Raw genomic sequence first — 23,090 nt, 5'->3', positions numbered from 1 at the left:
TCCTCTGGGTGCATGTGCCGCCAAATATCAATCAAACCCTGTGCTTCTAGGAAGTCACCGAATGGGGAAGGACCAGGAGCCTGTGCTCGAGTCGGGAATCCATCTTGAGCATTATGTATCACTGCATTAAAATCCCCTCCCACGATCAAATTGCCCTCCGGGAGCTCCAGTAGTAACTTCCCTAAGTCGGGCAAAGCCACCGCATGCAGCGCCGGCGGAACATACACTGAAACTACATTCAGCGGCCTGCCCTCCCACTGTCCATGCACTGCCGCGAAGCGTCCCTACCCATCTATTTTAGTGGTCTGAGTTATGAACTGGGACGATCTTCACAACAGTATGCCCGACCCACGTGATCCGGAGGTAAACTCCGAGTGAGCTATCATCTGGTAACCCCGCCTATCCAGTCCTTGTGTAGCAGTGCCCGTTAGGTGTGTCTCTTGGAGAAGAACCAGCGTCGGGCTCACCCTCTTGATACCCCGCATAACCAGTCCCCGCTTAACCTTGTCCCCCAATCCCCTGACATTCCAGGACAGGATTTGCAGTGGAGTTACTGAAGTTACTTGACGCTCCACTCCTGAGGCGTCAACCTGCTGTCGTGTCGCCATTTAGAACTCTACGTATCCTAACTTTCCGGGACGGGGATGGGTCTACCCGGGGCAAAAGCACCCCTTTACAGTATGGTGTGTTGCATCCAGTGTGAAGTGTACGGTTCCTATCAATGGTAAAAGCATGTTGTGCCATGTTTTCTTGAGTCAAAAAACTAAACAACCCCAGATAAACTCTCCCCTGAACTCCCCCCCCCCTCCCTGCTCCCCTGCTATACGGACTCAGAACTGCCCGCCACCCCAACTTAGCAGAGTGCCTACCCCCTCCCACACTTACACACAATATACTTGCTTGTTGGGGGCGAAGCACATCCCAGAGTCAGCGACCCCTCTTACCCTCTTTGGAGGCCCTTATCCCCATGTACATGGCAGCCCACGCGGCAAGGTCCACCCTCAAGAGGTGTTCTGTGTCCATCAGACAATTACTCCTCTGTCAGTAAGTCACCAGTAAAGCTGTCTCTCGTTGGGGAGCGCCTTTCTTCTTCAAGTTCTGACTGCTGGGAGTTTGTGCGTTCACCTGTGTGTCGATCCCCTGGTTTCCTACTCGAGCGGCGGGGCTGTGATGCCGGCCTCCAACCCTCCAGCCAGTCCCGGGCCACATCCGGATTATCAAAAAACCATGTCTTGTTGTCCGCCACTACTCGTAGTTTGGCCGGAAATAGCATAGAGTATGGAATCTCTCTCGCCCGCAATTCCTTTTTTATCTCCAAAAACGTCCTCCGACGGCGGGCCACTTCCGCCGTATAGTCCGGAAAAAAGGCTAAAGTGGAGTTTTGGATCTTCACTGGAGGGGATACCCTTGCTGCTTGTAGAATGGCGTCTCTGTCGCGAAAGTTAAAAAGTCTCGTCAATATGGGTCTCGGGCGTCCCCCCGGCACTCTATGTGCCCTCTCCACTGAGAAGAAGGTCGACAGACCCTTAGGCTGGAGCTTCGATTTGATTAGATCCTCCATCTATCTTTCGCCCTCACTCTATCTATCGCCCTCTATCTATCACCCTCACTCTATCTATCTATCGCCCTCACTCCATCTATCTATCGCCCTCACTCCATCTATCGCCCTCCCTCACTCTATCTATCGATCGCCCTCACTCTATCTATCGCCCTCACTCCATCTATCTATCGCCCTCTCTATCTATCACCCTCACTCTATCTATCGCCCTCACTCTATCTATCTATCGCCCTCACTCTATCTATCTATCGCCCTCTATCTATCTTTCGCCCTCACTCTATCGCCCTCACTCCATCTATCTATCGCCCTCACTCTATCTATCTATCACCCTCACTCTATCTATCGCCCTCACTCTATCTATCTATCGCCCTCACTCTATCTATCGCCCTCACTCTATCTATCTATCGCCCTCACTCTATCTATCTATCGCCCTCACTCTATCTATCTATCACCCTCACTCTATCTATCGCCCTCACTCTATCTATCGCCCTCACTCTATCTATCTATCTATCTATCGCCCTCACTCTATCTATCGCCCTCACTATCTATCTATCGCACTCACTCTATCTATCGCCCTCACTCTATCTATCTATCGCCCTCACTCTATCTATCTATCGCCCTCACTCTATCTATCTATCGCCCTCACTCTATCTATCTATCGCCCTCACTCTATCTATCTATCGCCCTGACTCTATCTATCTATCGCCCTGACTCTATCTATCGCCCTCACTCTATCTATCGCCCTCACTATCTATCTATCGCACTCACTCTATCTATCTATCGCCCTCACTCTATCTATTGCCCTCCCTCTAGCTATCTATCGCAATCACTCTATCGCATCACCACAGCATCACTCAGCACCACCACAGCATCACTCAGGGGCACCACAACATCACTATGCACTACCACAGCATCACTTGTCGCCACCTCAACATCACTCCGCGCCACCACAGCATCTATCTGTGCAACCATTCAACAACAACTGGTTCAAATATGTTCTCTCAATGTTTCAAGCTTTATTACAAATGTCACAAAAAGATGTTAATATTTCACCTCTGTTCTTGGATTTTCGTCACAATAAAATACACTGAACATAATCTTCACAAAAACTTATTTACAAAAGTTTAAGCTATTGCCATTATAAATTACAATAACTTTTATTTAAGTATTAATTATAAAAAAAAATAAAAGCCATTGTTATTTGTAATATCAATACATTTAAGTCACGTAAATACAACACATATTGCATTACAAATGCTATAGGTGTCACATTTGCAAAATTCATCACTATTGGCATTGTAAATGACAAAGCTATTAATTTCACTATTCTCCAAACCAACACATAAATAAAATATTTGTCATTTACAATACCAATAGCTCAAACTTTCCTAATGCGAGACCTATTGCATTGCAAATGCTTGTTACCTCTAAGATTTCCGGTCCTAATGGTAAAAGTTCGAAATTCCCCATGTAATTTAATTGACACGCATTTAGAAATGCATTTGCTTTTAGATTCTTAGTCTACGTGGTGTTAACCTCCAAAGGAAACCTCAGCCTTGGCTGAGCCGGTTACCTGTACTCGCTGTGTAGATACAAGAAAGACGGTTCTCTTACTTGTGTGGCTTACAATGGAGGGGGAGAAGGCCTAGCCAGGCTTTAGGCTGTATTTTCAACAGGGAGACACGCCAGACAAAAAGGGGTAGAGATATTAAAGCGTCCAGGCATCGACCCCATAAGCAGGTCCACAGGAACTATGTGGCATGGGAATAAAATATCCCGCAGGGTTGACTATACATTATGGGACAAGAAGAGGACAATGCAACGTAATGCGACATATTGTTACCTAGTTTGTCATCTTTAGACGTGTTAACACAGGCTGAGCAAAAGTTTCATCTCATTAGTATCAGTTTAACTCCTAAATACAGCAATACGGGTGACAGCGTTTTTCAGTAACTTTTGAGTGAATTGTGGAAAATGCATAATTATGTGGAATGAGCAGGCTCTCCTATTTCTTTTGGTCCTCCCTGTAAATCACTATAAAGTTGTGCAATGTTTCTTGAGGCAACTCTTTAAGCAGACTGATATTTAACCATTTTAATACACTAAAGAGTGTACGGAATCATAGAACTGCAAAAAATGAAATGTTTGCTCTTTGGCTGTTTTTCAGACACACCAAGTTTCCATAATATTTCCTTAGAGGAAATACCATGAAGCCCTAGTGAGAATATCGGCTGACCAAATCATAGGTCTCAGATGGCTGTGATATTTCGCAGTCTGCTAGTTATGACACAGACATATCTTGTGGAGAAACGCTTCAGCAAAAAAAATGTCTTCGTGACGCTTAGTTTCGTGTTCTTTTTTTTTTCCTTCTGCATGGGTGCGTGGGGGTGGGGTGTATGCACGCACGCACTATTCAAAATGGTTCGTGAAGGTTAGCAATTTGTTTGCTGTTCACAAACGACTATGGTAGTTTTACGTGTAGTATGTTTATGACTGCAGGGACTATCCTAACTCTTAATGTAAGGAGTTCTCCAGAGAGTGTAGATATACATGTATATCTACACTCATAGTTTGCGAACAGCAAAATAATACTCAAAGTACACCAAAAATCGAAGTTTACCCTTGTGAATAATGCCCTGTCTGTTTCTCTTTCCCTAGTAAATAGACATCTTTCAGTTGATATTTTTTCAGCAATAAATGTGGTTTGTAAATAAAGTTTTAAACGATACAAAGAAGCCTCGTGTGAATGCAAAACAGCTCCTGACACTGCATATGCGACTGTCCCTTTCCCTCCTGTTGAGTAATCTATTCAGACCTTAAAGAAGTGATGATCACTCTCCAGTCACTGATATAAGACATGGGAGACCTCTTCTTGTTGCATGTGTGAAGTGGGTCTGTCGTGTGAAGTGTGTCTGTCGTGTGAAGTGTGTCTGTCGTGTGAAGTGTGTCTGTCGTGTGAAGTTTGTCTGTCGTGTGAAGTGTCTGTCGTGTGAAGTGTGTATTGTGTCTATCGTGTGAAGTGTGCCTATTGTGTGAAGTGTTCACACTCTGCGACACTGGGCAATAGCTTGCTTAATCTCCACAACGGCCCCTCGCGGCGGGATGCCTGGCTTTCAACTTGCGGATACCCTGCCAGGGTTATCTCACAGGGGAATACCAGGACTGGTTCCCTAAGCAAGCGCTTAGAAACCGGTTGGTGATTTGCGCTATATAAATCCCTGTACATTTACATTTACAAGTGTTGCATGTCTATCTTGTGTCGCATGTCTATCTTGTGACGCGTGTCTATCGCATCGTGTGACGCGTGTCTATCGCGTGACGCGTGTCTATCGTGTGACGCGTGTCTATCGTGTGACGCGTGTCTATCGTGTGACGCGTGTCTATCGTGTGACGCGTGTCTATCGTGTGACGCGTGTCTATCGTGTGGAGCGTGTCTATCGTGTGGCGCGTGTCTATCCTGTGATGCGTGTCTATCCTGTGATGCGTGTCCATCATGTGATGTGTGTCCATCATGTTAGTGGTCTTAAAGTCCTTGATGGATTGAAAGAAGCGCTTTGTATTCTGCACGGCATTGACAAAAAATCTAAATATTACAGAAAGTAGAGGGAATACTGATTAATTCTCTGTAATGAAACGGTATTCTAACATTTTAATCTTATTTCAATGCCAGTATCGAACAGATACGATTTTATTAAAGAAATAGCATGTTTGCTCTATGGGCAGAATAATAGAGTTGTGTTGTGTGGAGTGTGGGTTAATTTTTGTATATTGCTGTGTTTTACACACAAAAACAATTCGTTTCAACCAGTGTAATCTTGTCAAAGAAAATGTTGAATGCACATCAACCACGTGATCAAAACTGAAAGGATCCAAAATCACTTGCAGCCTCATCTCCAGCGCAATAACCACAATGCCCCTCAATACAGGTTCACCTATTAAGGTAGCGCAGCTTGCAGCCTTATATCCCCATGTGTAGCATTAGTCATCCTGATGCTGCCTGGAACATAGCAGAAGCACTAAATGTCCATCCACAGCAAAAGTATTTAGAGGCCTAACTACATACGGCCAGGGCCAGCCTCCTATTCTCAGATCCATCTTCACATGCGCAGGTACTGATGTGCCAGCAGGAATAAATCCCATCCACAGGCATGACATGCTAAGGTCCATCCTCCTTTAACTAACTCCCTCTTCATGTGCCCAGGTACTATTGTCATATGCCAGGTACTGCCGATATGATAGGTATCCCTTCATCCTTTGTAATTCTGCTTTGCTTTTAATTTATTGAAATAACCTTCTCTTGCTAATTCCCCTTCAGGGTTCACATCTTCAGTTACTTTTAATTTTTCTTATACGAAGCCTGGGTCGACATCTCCCTGTGCCAACTGAGGCATTTGGTGCTAAGATCTTCAAATTAAGTCATGCTCCCAAGGACACCTGTGACAATAGCAGACGTCATTTTCAATGTAATGCCTTGATTCTTAGCTCACCAAGACCTACTCTTCTAAATCAAGGTATGTGTGGGTTCATAAGCAGCATCTTCTCTTCAGTATTAAAACTTCTGGCAGACCTGGGCTTTGGTGGTTCAAACTACATGAATCGTGCCTTCACAAGGAGAACATGTCAACTGGACCCTCAGTGATACGATTCCTCACTTATACTCATATAGAGGGCAGTACATTAAAGAAGAGGTTTTCATACTAGAGGAAAGGAAAACGGGGAATGTACTACATTTCCCAGAAGTCACTGTTCTAATGGGACTTATTGGTGGGCACTTAAATCACAACTTTCTCAAATCATTACTTTGTACTGAGGATTCAGGGAAGAGAGTTTTGTGTGGGTCCAAAGCTTATCCCTGCAAACACAGAGGTTCATAGTCTATATATTGGAAAATATCAGAAAGACCAAAGATGAGTGGAGAAACAAATGAGCCTGGAGAATCTACTTAGCAGGCATTCTATAGCTGAAAGTTGTTTATCATGCGGTTCAGATGGGCTCTTATCAGAGCCTGGCAGGAAACAGGGTAGCATTGGTACATTAGAGGTTCTTATGATACAGACCTCAGAACTGGAACGAAGATATTAAACTGAATATATTTGCCAAATTATATCATACATGAGGCATTTATTGGCCATTATATAAATGAAAGTGTGTCCATCATGGCATCCCCCACCCCCAATTCTCTATCCTCCTGTACCGAGACTCAACTTACCGTCACTCTTTTCTTCTGGTAGTTTGAGAATTTCACTCCAAGCAGTATGGCGGGTTATCTAGCGTGTCATATTGGAGTAGACATAAATCAAAGTAAATATCTGAACGCTGGAGCATGTCATTCATGTGGCTCAGTGCACTAATGCACTACCAGTGAATAAATGTGTAGTCACAGGTTAGAATCATGACCCTTGAGCACACTCTATTCAATCTGTATGTGGCCCCACTGGCTGAAATGGTGCGTTCATTCGGGTTCCAAGTACTATTGTACACTTACGATATTCCAATTATCTTCTACATCTCCAGTAATCTGACCATAGTGGTGGAGAGGTTCAACAAGTGTATGTCTAGCATCAACAGCTGGATGAGAAACAACTCTTTGAAGTTGAATGCATACAAGACTGAGGTTCTTCAGTTTGGGTCCCGGGAATCCATCTGGTCTAATATCTTGTGGCCGGAAGTTCTTCGGACCACTCCTCACTCCAGTTAAGCCAACACAAAATCTTGGTGTTATATTTGTCAATGCCTTGTGCTTTGACATACAGGTCAGTTGTACTACTAGCAATTGTTTCTATATCATAAGGATTTAGCAAAAGATCTTTCCTTTCATCCCAGCAGAGTTGCATCAATCAGTCATTATCGCCTTAGTCACCTCGCAGCCTGATTATTTTAACACACTCAACATTAACAGTTCTTCCCTCAACAAACTTCAGGTTGTTCAACATGCAGCTGCCCTCCTCATTCTAAACATTCCTACGAGGTGTCTCTTCAACGCTTCCAGTTAGGAAGTAAAGTTCCTACTAAGCTCTGTGTTCTGTTTTATTGACTTTGCATCAGAAGGTCCGTAGCCAACTGAACGCTCTATTTCACTCGTGCACATCCAGTAGGTCTCTCAGATCAGCTCACCTTAAAAAAGTTCTGATACCCAGATTCAGAAAGTAAATATGGCATGGGTGCTCTTTTTCAGTTGCGGCTGCTAAGTCGAGAAACACCCTGCCCACCCATATCTCTCAAGCACACTCCCTTAAGTCCTTTAAAAAACATTTGAAAACCTGGTTCTTTTCAGTATAGTGCCCAGTTTCTTGGTTGATCTGACCCTGTTGATAAGTCTGTCCTGCAATAGCATTTTGCCACCAGAGGGTTTTAGTGCATTTTATACAATGATATCATATATCATAGCAGGAAGAGTCCACTCAGCCACGCCTCTTTCTTTGGCCGATAAAATAAGCATTAGTGTAATGATGGTCGAACTCACAGAAAGTAGTTTAGGAATTTAATCAAGAAAGATAACAGGTGAGCGTCAGGCATGCAACCTCCACTCCAGGACACCCAGTGCATCTGCATCTCCTGAAGTGCAACCGACATGGAACACAGTATGTTCCATGCCACGCTCAGTACAAATGAATACAAACAATATATTTAAAGGAGTAACACACTCACAATAAAATAAACAATATACATAACAATTAGTTAGTTGGGTCACAGTAAACATCTGTATCAGTGCCAAGAAATTTGCTGGTGGTGAAGCAGAGCTTTATGAAATAGGCTTGCGTTATATCGCTGCAATCCTCACCCTAGAGTGGCAATGTGACGCTCATCAAAGATGACGGTTCACAAGTTGAGCAGTCTGGGCCATCAGATGTCCCCCGTTTTTATGACGTCAAAACACTGATGTTAGAAACCTAAGTGGGAGAAATAATTAAAACTGTTACATTGTTGGTATGGTCTAGCACTTACCCGTACTATTTCGTCTTAATCTAGCTGCCCTTTCGTGTGGACCTTTGAACGCCATCAAAAGATTTGGTCTTTTTCCGAATAGTTTGACTGTGTGAAGCTAGTAGAGCGTGTGCTTTGTGTTTAGTTTAGAGGTGGTTTGAGTAGGTTAGTGTGCTCTAATGTTGGTACAGTTGAGTTGCGATGTCACAATGCATGTGGCCAGAGACTGGCACTGTGGTTTAAACAATGAAAGGAAGTACTAGCTTTTCAGGTCTTTTGAACTAATTTCCCTGAAAATGAAGCGCTGGGGATATATTTATGTAGGTATAGGTTGTGTTTTTGGCCTACTAAAGTTGATTGCACAAAAGTAATAATCCACTTTGCTGTTAGCAAACTTTCTGGACTAAAGAAATTTTTTAAGTGACCTACATTAAACTGCTTATATGCTTCTGAAATAAAATACAAGCTACATATTAGTGTGTTTAATTCACACTACAGGCTCACCACTTTTTTTAACACATCAGACACTGTACTATCTGTTTGGTCATAATCAGCAAGACACAATGGAATTAAACTATTGTGGGAGAGGATTATGTTGCGATCTTGGATTATAAGGATATAAATACTTTCCCCCCTACATTAAAAGAATATTGCAAGTCAACTAGGAGTTACAAAAGGCTCTGCCTTTGGCCTTCCGTCTCTGTTTCGTAACGGAACCCCTCAGTTATGTGGAATATCCTTCTAATGTACAATAAAGGGTACTTCATTCCATATATTTTGGGTGAAAAGCTATAAAAACCTCAAGCAAACTTTTGACGGTGAGGGAATATTGGATAATCAAATCAGCATTATTTTAAGAAAAGAGCCCCTCACATACTCACCCCACTCCATGCTTGAAGTAAGTAATGATTATTTTCTAATTCAGGGACATTACACACTAGAATTAGATGAAAGCTAAAAAGAAATATGGTACTAGGACCAATTATTTTATTTACATTGTGTCTAAAATATGAAAGAGTAATTGTAGTATGTATTACAAGTCGTTATTTACAAGTATGGTTGAGTAAACATTAATTGGATGGTGTCACTATATTGTATTTCCTGAACACTCTGTTTACAGATTTACAGTATGAGCGATGCCGAAATTGCATGTGATTGCCATTTTTATATCTGGGTTACTGGTTTGATTTATCCTGTGTTATTTGTATGGATGGTATTTGTTTTACCATTTCGAGTTGTACAGTATTGTTGGGCCATAATGGTTTTGGAAAATTATATTTTTAAAAAGGTACTTGTTCTAAATCTTGCACGCGTTTTTAATTGTTTTTAAATGAAAAAGTAGATTGCTGTTGATTTGACTACATATGACAAGGGCATTGTGTTACACAGCCTGGTCCCAAAAGACAGCTGGCACTACCTCAGCCTGCCTGTAAGGGTCAGGTCTTGGTGGGGCCTACGCGGTGTAATATTACTTTAGTCGTAGGTACAATTGGATTGTACACTAAAGCCATCAGTAAATAAATGTTTAAGGTCCACCGCTTTTTTGCGCCTGGTAGATTACACAAAGCAACTTTCTAATGCTTCTCAGCAAAGAGCAGACACATCTTCTTGGGGTTAGATTGCCTTTGCGCTACAGAGGATTATGTATCCTCTAAAACTGTGCAAGTCAAGTCAGAGCGAAACCTTCACTTTTTCACAGGGGATGAAATGCATTTTCTTTCTGAAAAGCAAGAACATCATTGTACTCCCCCTCCAGAGCTGGAGCCATGTTGTGAATTTTACTGGAACCGCTTGAGCTTTGTGGCTTTTGTATAAATAATGTTCTTTTTATGGCATAACACTCATGGGGACATAACCCCTTTTTTACTGGATTTTTTTACTCTTTCAGACAGGCAGTGCGGGGGCGAGTTGGGAGATTTCACTGGGTACATAGAGTCTCCGAATTACCCCGGAAATTACCCAGCGAACGTGGAATGCACCTGGAACATCAACCCACCCTCGAAGCGCCGCATCCTCATCGTGGTGCCGGAAATCTTTCTGCCAATAGAAGATGAATGTGGCGACTATCTGGTGATGCGAAAAAGTTGTAAGTTCATTGGTTGGTGGTAGTTTACAGGGTTCCCAGGGCAATGTTAGAAAACGTGGACATGACAACTACTAAAAGAAGGAAGGGAAGACAAACCTTTGTCAGTTAAGTAGCACACCTTAAGAGTCTGTGTGGGTCCCAGCCTTCCAGACCACAGCTTTAGCACTGGGTACCATGCTAGGGTCAACAACACGCTAAGAGTGACGTCAGCCAACATTTACTTAACCTTCCTATCAGGCCTGCTTGCATTAAAGAAGGAAAACAGGTGGAAGGCTGTGTTGTATGACACATCTACATCGTGGAAAATAAATACCGCCCATTTACTTTACCATTGAGACATATTTATTGATTGTAGTGCAATCACTATGAAATGCAGACAGAGCTATTGCATATAAAACTCACTGTATGCATTTTAAATTCACACTATGCATGTTGCTAAGATGCATTCTAAATTACTCAAATGTTTCAGAGAGTCGGTGGCTGGAGTGAACTTAAATGGTGTTATGCAACTGGGGGGGTTGGAGGTGAGGTTCTGTGTTTTTGGACATTGGGGATGTTGTGTGCCTGTGTACAATGGTGTCCACATACATAATTTTAAAATATGAAACTATGACTCTTTGTGGCTGACCCTCCACAAGTAGGTTGTTTTCCTCCTAACCCCGCCCAGATACATTAGAATATGGAAATCAATGTGTGGTCGTCATCCACTCATATACTACATAACCTAGAGTGTTGTCAGTCTCTATTCATTCTCTGAGCGACTGATCTTAAGCACTGCAGAAGTATTGAGATTAGGAGTCTGGAGATAAATATTTATATATATATATATTTTACTTTTGTGCTTGATCCTGTTCTCCCCATCTCCTACCATATGGTTTCCTGACTTTTTTTCCTCTAGCAACCATTTGGGCTTCATCCCCCCTCTCATTGGGAAAGTGGTGGCTCTTATTACTAGTACTTCTGCTTTTCTCTATAGCGAGCATGGCTGGGTGTGAAGATGCGGCTACCCTGTCAGCCAATCTGGGTTGCCCCATGTTTATAGATTGTTCTCTTTTGCCAATCTCAGAGTTGAGCAAAGAGGTAAAAAAGGAATTCCATAGAAGAACAACTTATATTGTGCCTGGAAAATGGAAAATCCTACTACTGTTCTACAAAGAGATGTTCTCAACACATTAGAAATGTATTTTGCCTCAGTCATAACTATATCATGTTAGTTTATTTTAACCAAAATGTTATTTAAATAGTATAAATCAATACGCTCCAGAAACTGCTAAACGGCATAACATACTGTTTAGTGCTATACTTTCAATTAAGGGCCTCATTACGATGTCGGTTGGAAAGCAATCCAACCTACTCCTTGTCAGAATAGTTTCCGATTGATTCGGGTTCGGCGAGTCCGACTGACCGATAACGATGGTTCCGAACACCGTTCGAAAAGTCTCCCATTGACTTCAATTGGAGCCTGTGTTCCGACCGACAACACAGGCTCCCATTGAAAAAAGGGGTGGTTGCGGAAAACCTTGCACCCTGTGGTGAGCACCCCATCGTCAGTCCAAGAAGTTGACCCTGACAATGAGACAAAGAGGGCATTGAATTCATGTTGACATGCTGATGTATTCCAGGGTTGCTTAGAAGTATTCCTGAACAATTACTGTCTTGCTTAAAGATAGCAACATACAATATTACTCATGGTCCTTATATATTGACTTATAATCAAGGAGCCTGTCCCCTGATTCAGCAGAGCTGGGGAACATCTGGATCACTCCAGAAGTCGGAGGCACATGCTCTAGTGCTGATCTGGGCGCCTGGAGAATGACATACACGTTTGAACTATGAAAGAATTGAATGGTGCTGAGTTTCCTTGTCTTCTAGGAGATATCAAGTCCACCAATTCCTTGGATTGCAAATCAACAGTACCCAGAACGTGATCATAGATGAGTGATGTCATTAAAGGAAAATATCCAGCTGTTTAATACTCTGATTGCTAATAAATGATAGAGTGGATGTATCAGAGATATAGGTAGAGCATGAGAGCAGAAATAATTCAGCAAGTTTTTGATTTGACTACAATTGCTTTTGTTCCGTATATTCACCTATAGCATATCTTCAGTATTGTCATGTATACTATCTCCTCACAGATTCCCATCTTTTGAATTACCCCCCATCACCAGACAAGACTTTGAAACTTAAGACTATTCAGCCCAGGTGCCAGGGAGGCATCGTTGAGCCTGGTAAGATCTTAAGGAGGGATGTAAGCCTTTGTCGATCTTCCCCCTTAGTTCATCCATTCTTTAGGGATTTTTGAACATCAAAGAACAAGATAGTTTGGGGTGGAGCACAGCTCGATTGTTTTTCTCTTTCAGGTCTTGTTAATCATGACTGCCTCCAAGATTTAAACTGTGATACGAAACCAAAGCATTCGTTTTGGTGTCCTAAACAGGCTGCTCAGTATGTTCACACCGGATCTTCCAACTAAATTATAACACCACAATAAATATTCCATCATATATTGGAGTTCCATCTAATTATAATGCCACTTTTTTTAGCCTGTAAATTAAATAAGTTCCAATGTCATCACTTGCATGACTTTGAAAGTATGAATAAGTGGAAATAGAAAAGTCTGTCTGTGGAACAAATATGTATCATGGTACTGATAGAGAGGAAATTGGTTATCCGTAAATAACTGCATGAAAACTTCACCCATTCCTTCTAGTATGGAACGTCCATTACTTCAATGACACCAAGAGTGGTTATACCCTCTTTGTGCCGCGTTGTGCTGAAAATAAAGTTCAGCTTATACTTCAGGAAACCGATGCCCATTGCGACAAATAGTTTTTTTTATTGGCAAGACGTTTTGTGTAGCACCTCAAATTCCCAAATCCAATTTAAGAGCATTCAGGAGGTCAAAAGAACATGTTGAGGAAAAGGGAAATTAGAGTTGAATACAACTGAATGCAGATATTGATCCACAGTCCAGCATTTCTCAGTTGCTCTCATTACTGTAATGAGTGCTCAGTACAAACCTACCTTGAACACAAAATGGCAAGGCCAGCCCATAGGTCAAAAAACAGTTAAACGACTGGTCGAATGCAATTGTCATCCTCAGGTGTTCTCTAACTTCGCTGCATATTAAGCATGATCCTATCCCTCTCTCCAGATGGGAACAGATAATTAACATTACTAAAGTTGACAGTCTGGTAAGATTCTGTAGTTTGAATCAAAGACATAGGCCAAGTTTTATGTCTGTAGGTCAAAGTCAGTGGGATACCTTGCAGATTTGGTATTTCATAAAGCCACGTCATCCTTTTCAACACCATCGAGTTGAGGGTGATGTTTAGGAAACAAAGGTCTATTCCAACTACCAGTGAAGCCATTGCTGTTGGGCCCCTAACATACAATTACATTCTGGGCTACAGCAAATGAGTTAGAGGATCAAAATTCAATATGCACAACTTTATCCTTGATTTGGAGAAGTGTGCAACAGCATATACCATTTTAAGCACTACTGATGAACCAGTTTGGTTTTCCTGTTTCAATAAGACTCCAGTTGCCACATTTCTTCAACCAGCAAGCAACATCCATCACATATTACCATACTACTTGGTGACTTAGAACAGGATCTCTGATGTCACAATATTGTTGCAATAAATTAGATACCACATACGGTTCCTCACTACTGGCTTTTTATCAAAGCTGAAAGTCTTTACATCTTGTTTTGCCTACTTCTGCAGTTGTTGTCTGAAGTCGGTGTCACCTATCATGGTCCAGTTTCCAGATTACCTATATTACGATAGTGAAATCTATAGGTCTCACCTTTCTCTGCATTCTCCATGCCAAGCAGACTCTGGAGCACAGATTCTGCTATTCGTTGAAGTTTGGCAAGGTGCCATCACGTGTCTAGGTCTCGTGAGAAAACTCGGTCATGCTTGCGTATGAGGAATTCCACAAAAATACTTTGTCTAGCAGCACGAAATCTAGTAGCCCAGATGTGATGTAGGAGAAACATTCAGCCCTTGATTTTTTCACATCCCTTTTTGCTAATCCTTTCAGCTTGCTATTACGAGTACACGGTATATTAAGTCTTCTTGGCATCCGTGTTGGCCGTCTGAACAAGTTTTGGTTAAAGTAACCATAGAACTGTTTCTGCATACTGGTACATAGTCCGCTTTGAGCAGAACATAACGCAACATAAATAAGTTAATGGTGCTTGTCTGCCACATTGTCCATGAATTCAACGTCCACTTCCTCTATTTAGCAAGAGCCTTTAAATCCATTTCTTTTGAGTATATTATTTCACACAGTGAAATAAATTCATGTACTGTTTTCCTTCCTGAATCAGACATCACACCCCCGTGAAAGGGAAACTCGCCATTTCGAGTCCTCATGGAGAGGAGGGGATTTATACAAAGGTCACATGCCCTTCTACGTGGAACCATGAGCCAAATATTGAGGTTATCTGTTCCTGTGGAACTTCTGTCATTTTATTTTATGGTGTGCAACTAAAGCTGCTTTGAGTAGCTTAGCGCAACATATCTGTCCTTTTGTGCTTTAAACGTGCAGTATACCCATTCTGTCTTGGTAGCTCTTGCGCATCTTTTCAGGACCCGACAAACACCCTCTATTTTTGATTATGCGCAAGCGATGATGCCTTCAGGGAAGCCATGTTTGGCTAACGTTTTTCATTCATTATAAGACTCTCAGACTTGGTCAAATGTGTGTGTTTGGGTGGCCCAAGCACTGCATACGTTCTCCAGAGAGAAAGTCTCTGCAGAGCATCAGCTTTTACACTCTGACAAAGGTTGCTTTAGGTTTTGACTGCCCCTCTTAGTCCTACAGAGCAAGACCCTAGTTGTGTATTTTGGTAATGAGATTCTCCCGTATTACTTTGTGGATGGAGTAACTCAGCATCTTTTAACATAGCAACCTGCCATCTATTTGACCAAGACGAAGACACTGATGGTGCCTTTGCTGAAGCACTCGCCCAGAAGAGGTGCAAGCTGGCTAAGTTGCCTTCATTGCATTCCTTTGTCACAGCTGTCTGGTATGAAATACCCCCAGAGCCTAATCTGTACATTTTGTTTGGCTTTATAGAGAATGGTGCTTCCACTGCTCTTTCATAAAATGTTATTGAAAGCTGGGAATCTGTGAATAGTTGGTATTGAAGACTATGACAACCGTACCCTCTATTTAAATGTAGTCACTTTTTCAATCAGTTTCAGTCCTTCCTTGCCTCATAAGCCTTCATTCTCCCCCATGATTTCCTCTTGCCTTCAGACGGATACACCGCTGTGATTGGCTGAGGAACTGTCAGACAGTGTACACTGTAATTTCTATACTGTCCTATTGTGCCCAGGCATGTGGGGGGTTTTAAAGAGCATGTTGTTACTGTCAGCATTGTTGAATCAATGGTGTTAAACAATTTCAAATCTTAAGGAACAGCATACTTCTGCTTTTTGTATTTTCTTACTTTTGGGTTAATTTATACATAAACCAAGAGTAAAATTTGTCCATCAAATCCCGATGAAATTTGCATTCCCTTTAGTGGATATTTTATCTAATCTATCTCTAAAGCACTAACTCGTAACTGCCTCGTGCATTGTAAAGTCCTCCCCAAGAATGAATATATATAAGACAAGACTGTATTGACATGCATCAGAAGTTTTATTTTTGATTTTACCATATCAACAATTTCCTGCAAAGAGCAATACAAATTTTATGTTATCGATCAAGTGCTGTTAACGTGCAAAACTTCATCAGGGACTCTTAAAACCCCTTCACACAAGCTACAACACTATTAAGAGGGAAATGTTTAAATGGGAACATTTTATTTTACAAGTGATTATAAAAAAGAAGCAATTGAAATTGTGACAAATCAGTACAAGCTAAATCAAAATTTCTAGGAGGAAGCCATATCTTACAGGAGGGGAAAGCTAAACAAATCTTTCAGACTTGCTAATATGTGGTATACAATTAATGTCAGTATATGCCTGTCTCCACTACCCCACTCAGTTTTGTTTACTAATGTAACATCTTTCTTTCCCTAAAAGCATCCTCCAATTCGGTGACTACATATGAGACCTGTCAAACCTATGAGCGCCCCATTGCTTTCACGTCAAGATCGAAAAAGTTGTGGATCCAGTTCAGATCAAACGAAGGAAACAGTGCCAAGGGATTCCAAGTCCCATATGTGACCTATGACGGTAAGAGAGCGGTTCATAGGCAAAACCCAGGATGTCAAGGGCAGTAGATCTGTACATTAGTACATGCTGATAAGCTGATTTAGTATTGGAACATTGAGTTCATGTTTTGATCAACATAAGGATCGCATGTAACGAAAACATGTTTTTTAATCCATTCTAGAGAGTGTCTAGAGTTTTATTTTTTACTCTTTTTCAATGATTTGAATAGTCTTTTGCATATTTGTATTGAAGTTTGACATTGGACAGTTATTATTTTGTTAACCTACTTTTGCTTTTTCGTGGAAGCTCTAATTGCCTTTGTCGTAAAATGCCTGTAAAATCACATGTTAGAAGTACCAATAGAATAAGAGTTAGGCAAACATCTAATTGAAAAGCCTGCTGTTTGGCTTTCAGAATTTGGCAGGGCGTTGTCGTTCAAGCTTTGTGGTAAAAGATTAAAGACATAATCTCTTCTTACTAAAAACCGGTGGCCACTGATGAATGGGTATCTGAGGAAGGGCCAGTCAGCTGTCTACCTGTTGCGGTCAGTGTGTTCTGGACATTAGTCATACAAATGTGTTTCCCCGCTGCTCTGTGCACTGTCCCAGTTGGTCCAATCTTTATGCTGGTGTTTAAAGGCCTTATATTTTTCTCCTAGCATGGTACATTGAAAGTACCTGGGAAAGAAGGGCTGAAGCGCAGTACTGTATATTAAAGGATCAGTTAGAAGCTAGCTGTCTCAATCTGCAAATCAAGAAGGAATATATATATATGTGTGTGTTAGTATTTCGGGTATGTTAAGGGATGTCATGGTTAAGTTAAAAAACAAATAATACCATTGCTGTTGGCTAGTTAAGGTAAAGAGGGCAACCACGAACCACGGGGCCCTCCATGCAATGGTCTTACAATAATGAACAGTGAAGAAGACTGGTACAATTACCCCACCAAACAATCCGTGTGTACAATAATGAAATGTAGTTACCCACTTAAACATTCACAAGGACCCCACCCATACAATCTTACTAAAGAATTCTGTATTTGCAATGCATCAGAGAGTCATACACCCAAGAAGTATCAATTATTTGTGCTGACTCCTGCCATGGGTGTTGTGGTGGGACCATGGCATTGGAAGGGGTTGTGGTTATTGTTTCTGTGATTTAAGAACATATAAAAACCAAGAGCGTTATTCAAGATGCCAAAAAGTAATCTTTCAATGAAAAGTGAAAATGAAGTAAAGCTTAGGAGTGCTATTGCTGGCATTATCATATTGGGAAGCTCAGCTACAAAACATAGTAGTGACACAATATGTGAAAATACGGGGGTATTCTAGAGCGTCAATGGTCTATGTAATGTGGGAGAAGGAGCAGAATAACATATACTGCTTAAGGAGTTAGGCCCTATATGAAACTCTACAAGAAACTCATGTGATGACAAGAGAATGAATTTAACTGGAAGGAAAACAGGGTGACAAAATTGTGAGCTCTAGTACATATCTGGACAGTATAAAAAAAATCAAACATTGAGAGCGGGGGAGCCAGTGCAACACGCCTCTTCTCTGCTTGAACCATCTTGATCGATTTTTCCAAAGTCTTAACACATAAAATAGTAATAAACGAAGCAAATGGTGTATGTAGGCTCGTAGGATTCGATTAAAAATGACTTCCTAAATTGCAACAGCCATCCAAACACCTCTTTGCACGCCTGTGCAAGAATGAGTGGATCTGAATTTTCCTCACCTCCCTGATTTTTCCCCAGATAAGTGTAGGCAGGGCGAACCTGCCTATATTTACGTCGTGAAAAGACCAAGAAAATACTGGGACGTTGAGTTGGGTACATAAAACACCAAAAACACGTTATTACCTATTTCACTGGGGAAACTTGAAATGGGTGTTATTGATTGCACCAGTTAAATACTAAAACCTGCTGTATCGGTTTTTAATAGGTGCAGTGAATATTACCCTGATCCAAAGGCTTTCGTAATCAAGACCATAGTAAGTTATGTGAAATATAATCATTTAAACAAACGTGGCAAAACACTTTTCTTCATAGTGATACACTTTGCATTTGGAAATAATTACTGTAGTCCCTGATCACGATAAATCAGACAACTCTGTTTTTAAGTAAGCAGATCTGCAGTTCATAATGGAGCAGCATTCTACGTACAATTTTGTATGTTCCGTTTTTGAGCGGCTCTACCTTTTCAAACCCACTTTCGACTCTTCAGTATCGATTCCAACTATTGGAAGATTATATGCCGATAAATGGGGAATTAAAGCCAACAGCTTTCAGAATGCCTGTCTGTCAGTATGGCTCACTGGTTAGAGGCGGCAGACCCGAGAGCAGAGGACGGCCCGGGACCAGGGTTCGATTCCCGGTGCGGCAGGTTTCTGGACCAGGGTCAGCGGACTCGATAATTCTCTCGCCTCGGTGCCCACTCTGATCAGCGATCACACTCGGCAACTCTGGGCATTAGCTTGCCTCATCTTCACTAACGGCCCCACCAGAGCCGCCGGGGATGCCTGGTCTCACCCTTGAGATACCCATTAAGGGACCATCTCTCAGGGAAGCCAGGAAGGGTTTCGCAGCGGTCGAAGCGCCTTGGGACCCTACGGGTAAGTAGTGCGCTATATAAATGCCTATACATTACATTACATTACATACATACATTACATTACATTATACATTACATTACATTCAGACAAGTGTTTAGCTTTTGTCAATGTCAGATATATTTTAAGTCAAAATCAGTATGGTTTTTTTTGTGTCTTAGATGTGAATAAAACGTATTAATGATATGTCTTAAAAGTAACAAGCATTGAAAATGCATTAGGTCTCACCCTCGTTTAAGTTAAAGCAATTCTGTTTGTAATTAGGTGGCTTTTTAGCTTCGCTTTTATTAGTGCTTTTTAAACTTTCATGTACATAACATGCATATGTATGCATATATGTACATGTATGCAAGCATTTATATTTGTATTTACATATATATTTATATATGCAGATGTGTATATATATTTATGTATGTATATATACACACACATATATATATATATATATATATATATACACACATATATATATGTGCGTGCTTGTAGAGAGTACTAGAGAGAGAGGGTAGAGAGAGAGGTAACGCGAGAGGTAGAGAGTAGAGAGTGAGTAGTAGAGTAGTAGTAAAGAGTGAGTATTGTATTGTATTGTATATTGGATTTATATAGCGCTTATCACCCAGGGGTCTCTAAGCGCTTGCATTGGGAACCCGTCCTGGCTTTTCCCTGTGAGATAGCCCCTACCGGGCATCCCCAAGGTGAAAGCCAGGCATCCCGCCGCGGGGGGCCTTTGTGAAGATTAAGCAAGCTTAATGCCCAGAGTTGCAGAGTGTGAACCCATGATTAGGTCAGGCACCGAAGTGAGAATTATCGAGTCCGTGGACATTTGAGCTCAAGACCCTGCCGCGTCGGGAATTGAACCCTGGTCCCGGGTCTGACCTCTGCTTCAGGGTCTGCCTGCTCTAACCAGTGAGCCACACTTCTCCAGTAGAGAGTAGTAGAGTGAGTAGAGAGCGAGTAGTAGAGAGTGAGCAGTAGAGAGTAGCAGAGTGAGTAGTAGAGAGTAGTAGAGTGAGTAACAGAGAGTGAGTAGTAGATAGTAGTAGAGAGTAGAGAGTGAGTAGTAGAGAGTAAGTAGTAGAGAGTAGCAGAGAGTGAGTATTAGAGAGTGAGGAGTAGAGAGAGTAGTAGAGAGTGAGTATTAGAGAGTGAGGAGTAGAGAGAGTAGGAGAGAGTGAGTATTAGAGAGTGAGGAGTAGAGAGAGTAGTAGAGAGTGAGTACTTCTGTTGGCAAGAAGTAGAGAAAAGCAGCAGTGTGGAGAGATAGCGCAATCCCTCTGACAGGATGAATGTATGACTCAGGGGGCGCTCAGCACGGGGTCCAGGGAAGGGGCTGTGACGTGTGGGCAAGGCAAGCTGCAATGAACCATACGCTCTTTAAACCTCAATAATAAACGTGCATCACTTTCAAATCACTTTACAGAACACATTATGTATATTCGTTCTTGTGGCATTTCTAAGAACAAACGTCAAACATTTTTGTAAAGTTGTAAGGACTATCAGAAAGACATGCTCCCGATTACTAGGTTTCTTGTCCTACAACACACATTGTTCCCGAAATCATATCTTAACCTAAGAAAAAAATAATATTAGTGCACTGAAAACAGTGCTTCTATTGACATATGCTTCCACATCTGGCTGGTGAGCACCCCCCCCCTGCCTTCTCCTACCCCACAGCCTTGGGGAGAGTGCTTATTGAGAGAGGGCTTTGTTCCTACCTTATGTGATGGAGCTCCGTGCAGGGACGCAGCAGCCCCAGTCTGTGGAGAAGTCCCAGTGAACACTACTCTATATGATTTAAGGGACAGACTTAAGAGTTTGTATGGCACTAAATATTCATTTACAGAGATTAAGATAATGTAATAACACAATCTTGCATATCAGGCTTTATGTAGAAGAATGCTGTGAATTAAAAATAGCGTTAGTCAACCATATTCTGGATAGTCAGGTAGCCGTTGTTGCGAAGTTGCTGAATAAGCTCGATCTTGTTTACAAAGTGTCACTCCTTCTTCACTCAACTATATCTCCCCTTAAATTATTAACTTCACTGACTTAAACGATTTAATCAACTTCTCATATATCAGTTTTTGCCTTACGAGAGGCAATACATTGATATGAACGTACGTGTCACTCTACTCAGACGTTCGCCATAATGAAAAGACCTCTATCGTGTTGAGGATTTTTGGTGCGCAGGGTCACCATAGAAGGGTGGCAAAGTGCAATATCGCGGAGAGCAGCTTTTATGGTGAGGTGCATCTGATGGGGCGAAGGAGAACCATGTCAATAGTAAATCGTAAGAAGACTAAAATTCAACAAGCGTACCAATTAGTTGTGGCACACCACTGGGGATCAGTATCACTAGGACACATTCTCATTTATATGTTGGATAAAAAAAAAGTCAGTTCCAAATAACAGCCTCACACAGTGACAAGAAAAACCAAACCAAGGTGGCGCAGGAAAGAATGACTCTCCGCTCTAGTTTACCTTTCGTTCTTGCTACCCATACAAATAAATACAATTCAACCCAACTCAAGATGGCGCCGCTAGTGGGGGAATTTGCGACTGTTCACGCTTTTTTCCTGGAATTTGCACCTGATGAAACCCACTGCTGTTACAGCACCCCTCAAAACACGCCAACCATCTCGGTACCTGCAGTAGGGCGGTGCCCGCAGACATCTTCACAGTAACTAGTCACCCATTTGGGGCCAAAACCGACACAGCTGACCTGGTGGTAGCCATCCTAATGACGTGTTACGGCAACGAGCGACGTTTAAAAGTAGGGAGTGGGAACGCTGGTTGAAGGCAGGTGGGTACTGGGATGGGGTAGTGCCAACGGGAGGTTAATATATGAAAACCGAAAGCCTTGTATTTTCCAATTTGCTTGCATTGGATAGTAAAACATTGGGAGAGCGAGAAAGCGAAAATGGCATGATTTTGGAATTATAAGGCAGGCAAGGCAGATGGCTGTGCGTGCAATTCCTGCTGGCCTGAAAGGTTTATTATCTTCTTATGGGGCCATCTGTTTGGACCCATAAACAAGATAACAAACCTTTTACGCCAGCAGTAAGTCGGGGAATTCTGTCCAAGTGGGGACGGACTACAAAGAGAAAAATGTACGTCACAGGACACTCTTTTGCAATGGCTGGCCACCGTTTACCCTAAACGGTAACGCCAGCCAACGGAAAAGAGGGGCGGGGCTTAAAGCCCGCTAGGTGAAGTCACCTAAAATCATAAAATCTCGCCATTGAGACTGCGCATGCGCAGCCTACGTAGGCCGAGACCTAAAAATTGGACCATAACAGCCTGTCTCCAGACAGGCAAATCCAGCTTTGAGAAACACAGCACAAGGGGATAGAGGGGTATGCAGGTTCACAAAGCAATCCTCTGAAGATTAACACCTATCAAAACTCAATCAATAGTGAGACAAACTAGATGCCGATCATCCTTTGTTGGGCACATAAAACTTCACCTACATTTTTTGGCATGCTTCATTATCTGGTTCTACAACAATCAGGACAATTACTCATCTGCATGGATTCCTACTTTAATAGGGGAAAGAAAATGGATGTGATAGTGTAGTTATTCCTGCATTCTTCAGTCGACATGTTTTGGCCAACAGTTAAATCTAAATGGGTCTGTGGCCTTAATTAGAATATGAGATTTCCAAATTGAACTCACTCTATTTAACGTGTGTTTGATGTAAAGTGTAGGGGACAACACACACACAAACGTATTCG

General features: G+C 41.9%; 1 protein-coding gene across 8 annotated transcripts in view; it reads left to right on the top strand.

Annotated features, from left to right (window-relative positions):
- SCUBE2 (signal peptide, CUB domain and EGF like domain containing 2) overlaps nt 1-23,090 on the top strand; it is a 669,241-nt gene that overhangs the window by 627,516 nt on the left and 18,635 nt on the right. For 4 of the 8 annotated variants that reach the window (XM_086955986.1, XM_086955982.1, XM_086955984.1 and 1 more), the window contains 3 exons: nt 10,371-10,568; nt 12,707-12,799; nt 16,616-16,768. In XM_086955986.1, the coding sequence (XP_086812112.1) occupies nt 10,371-10,568; nt 12,707-12,799; nt 16,616-16,768 (444 nt within the window). The remainder of the gene's footprint in view (nt 1-10,370; nt 10,569-12,706; nt 12,800-16,615; nt 16,769-23,090) is intronic. The other 4 variants (XM_086955987.1, XM_086955985.1, XM_086955983.1 and 1 more) reach the window with 1 other exon arrangement.

This window comes from Lissotriton vulgaris, chromosome 2_1, assembly GCF_964263255.1.
Source record: "Lissotriton vulgaris chromosome 2_1, aLisVul1.2, whole genome shotgun sequence".
In the NCBI taxonomy this organism is placed as follows: domain Eukaryota; kingdom Metazoa; phylum Chordata; class Amphibia; order Caudata; family Salamandridae; genus Lissotriton; species Lissotriton vulgaris.
This window is presented reverse-complemented; position numbering and strand designations above follow the sequence as displayed.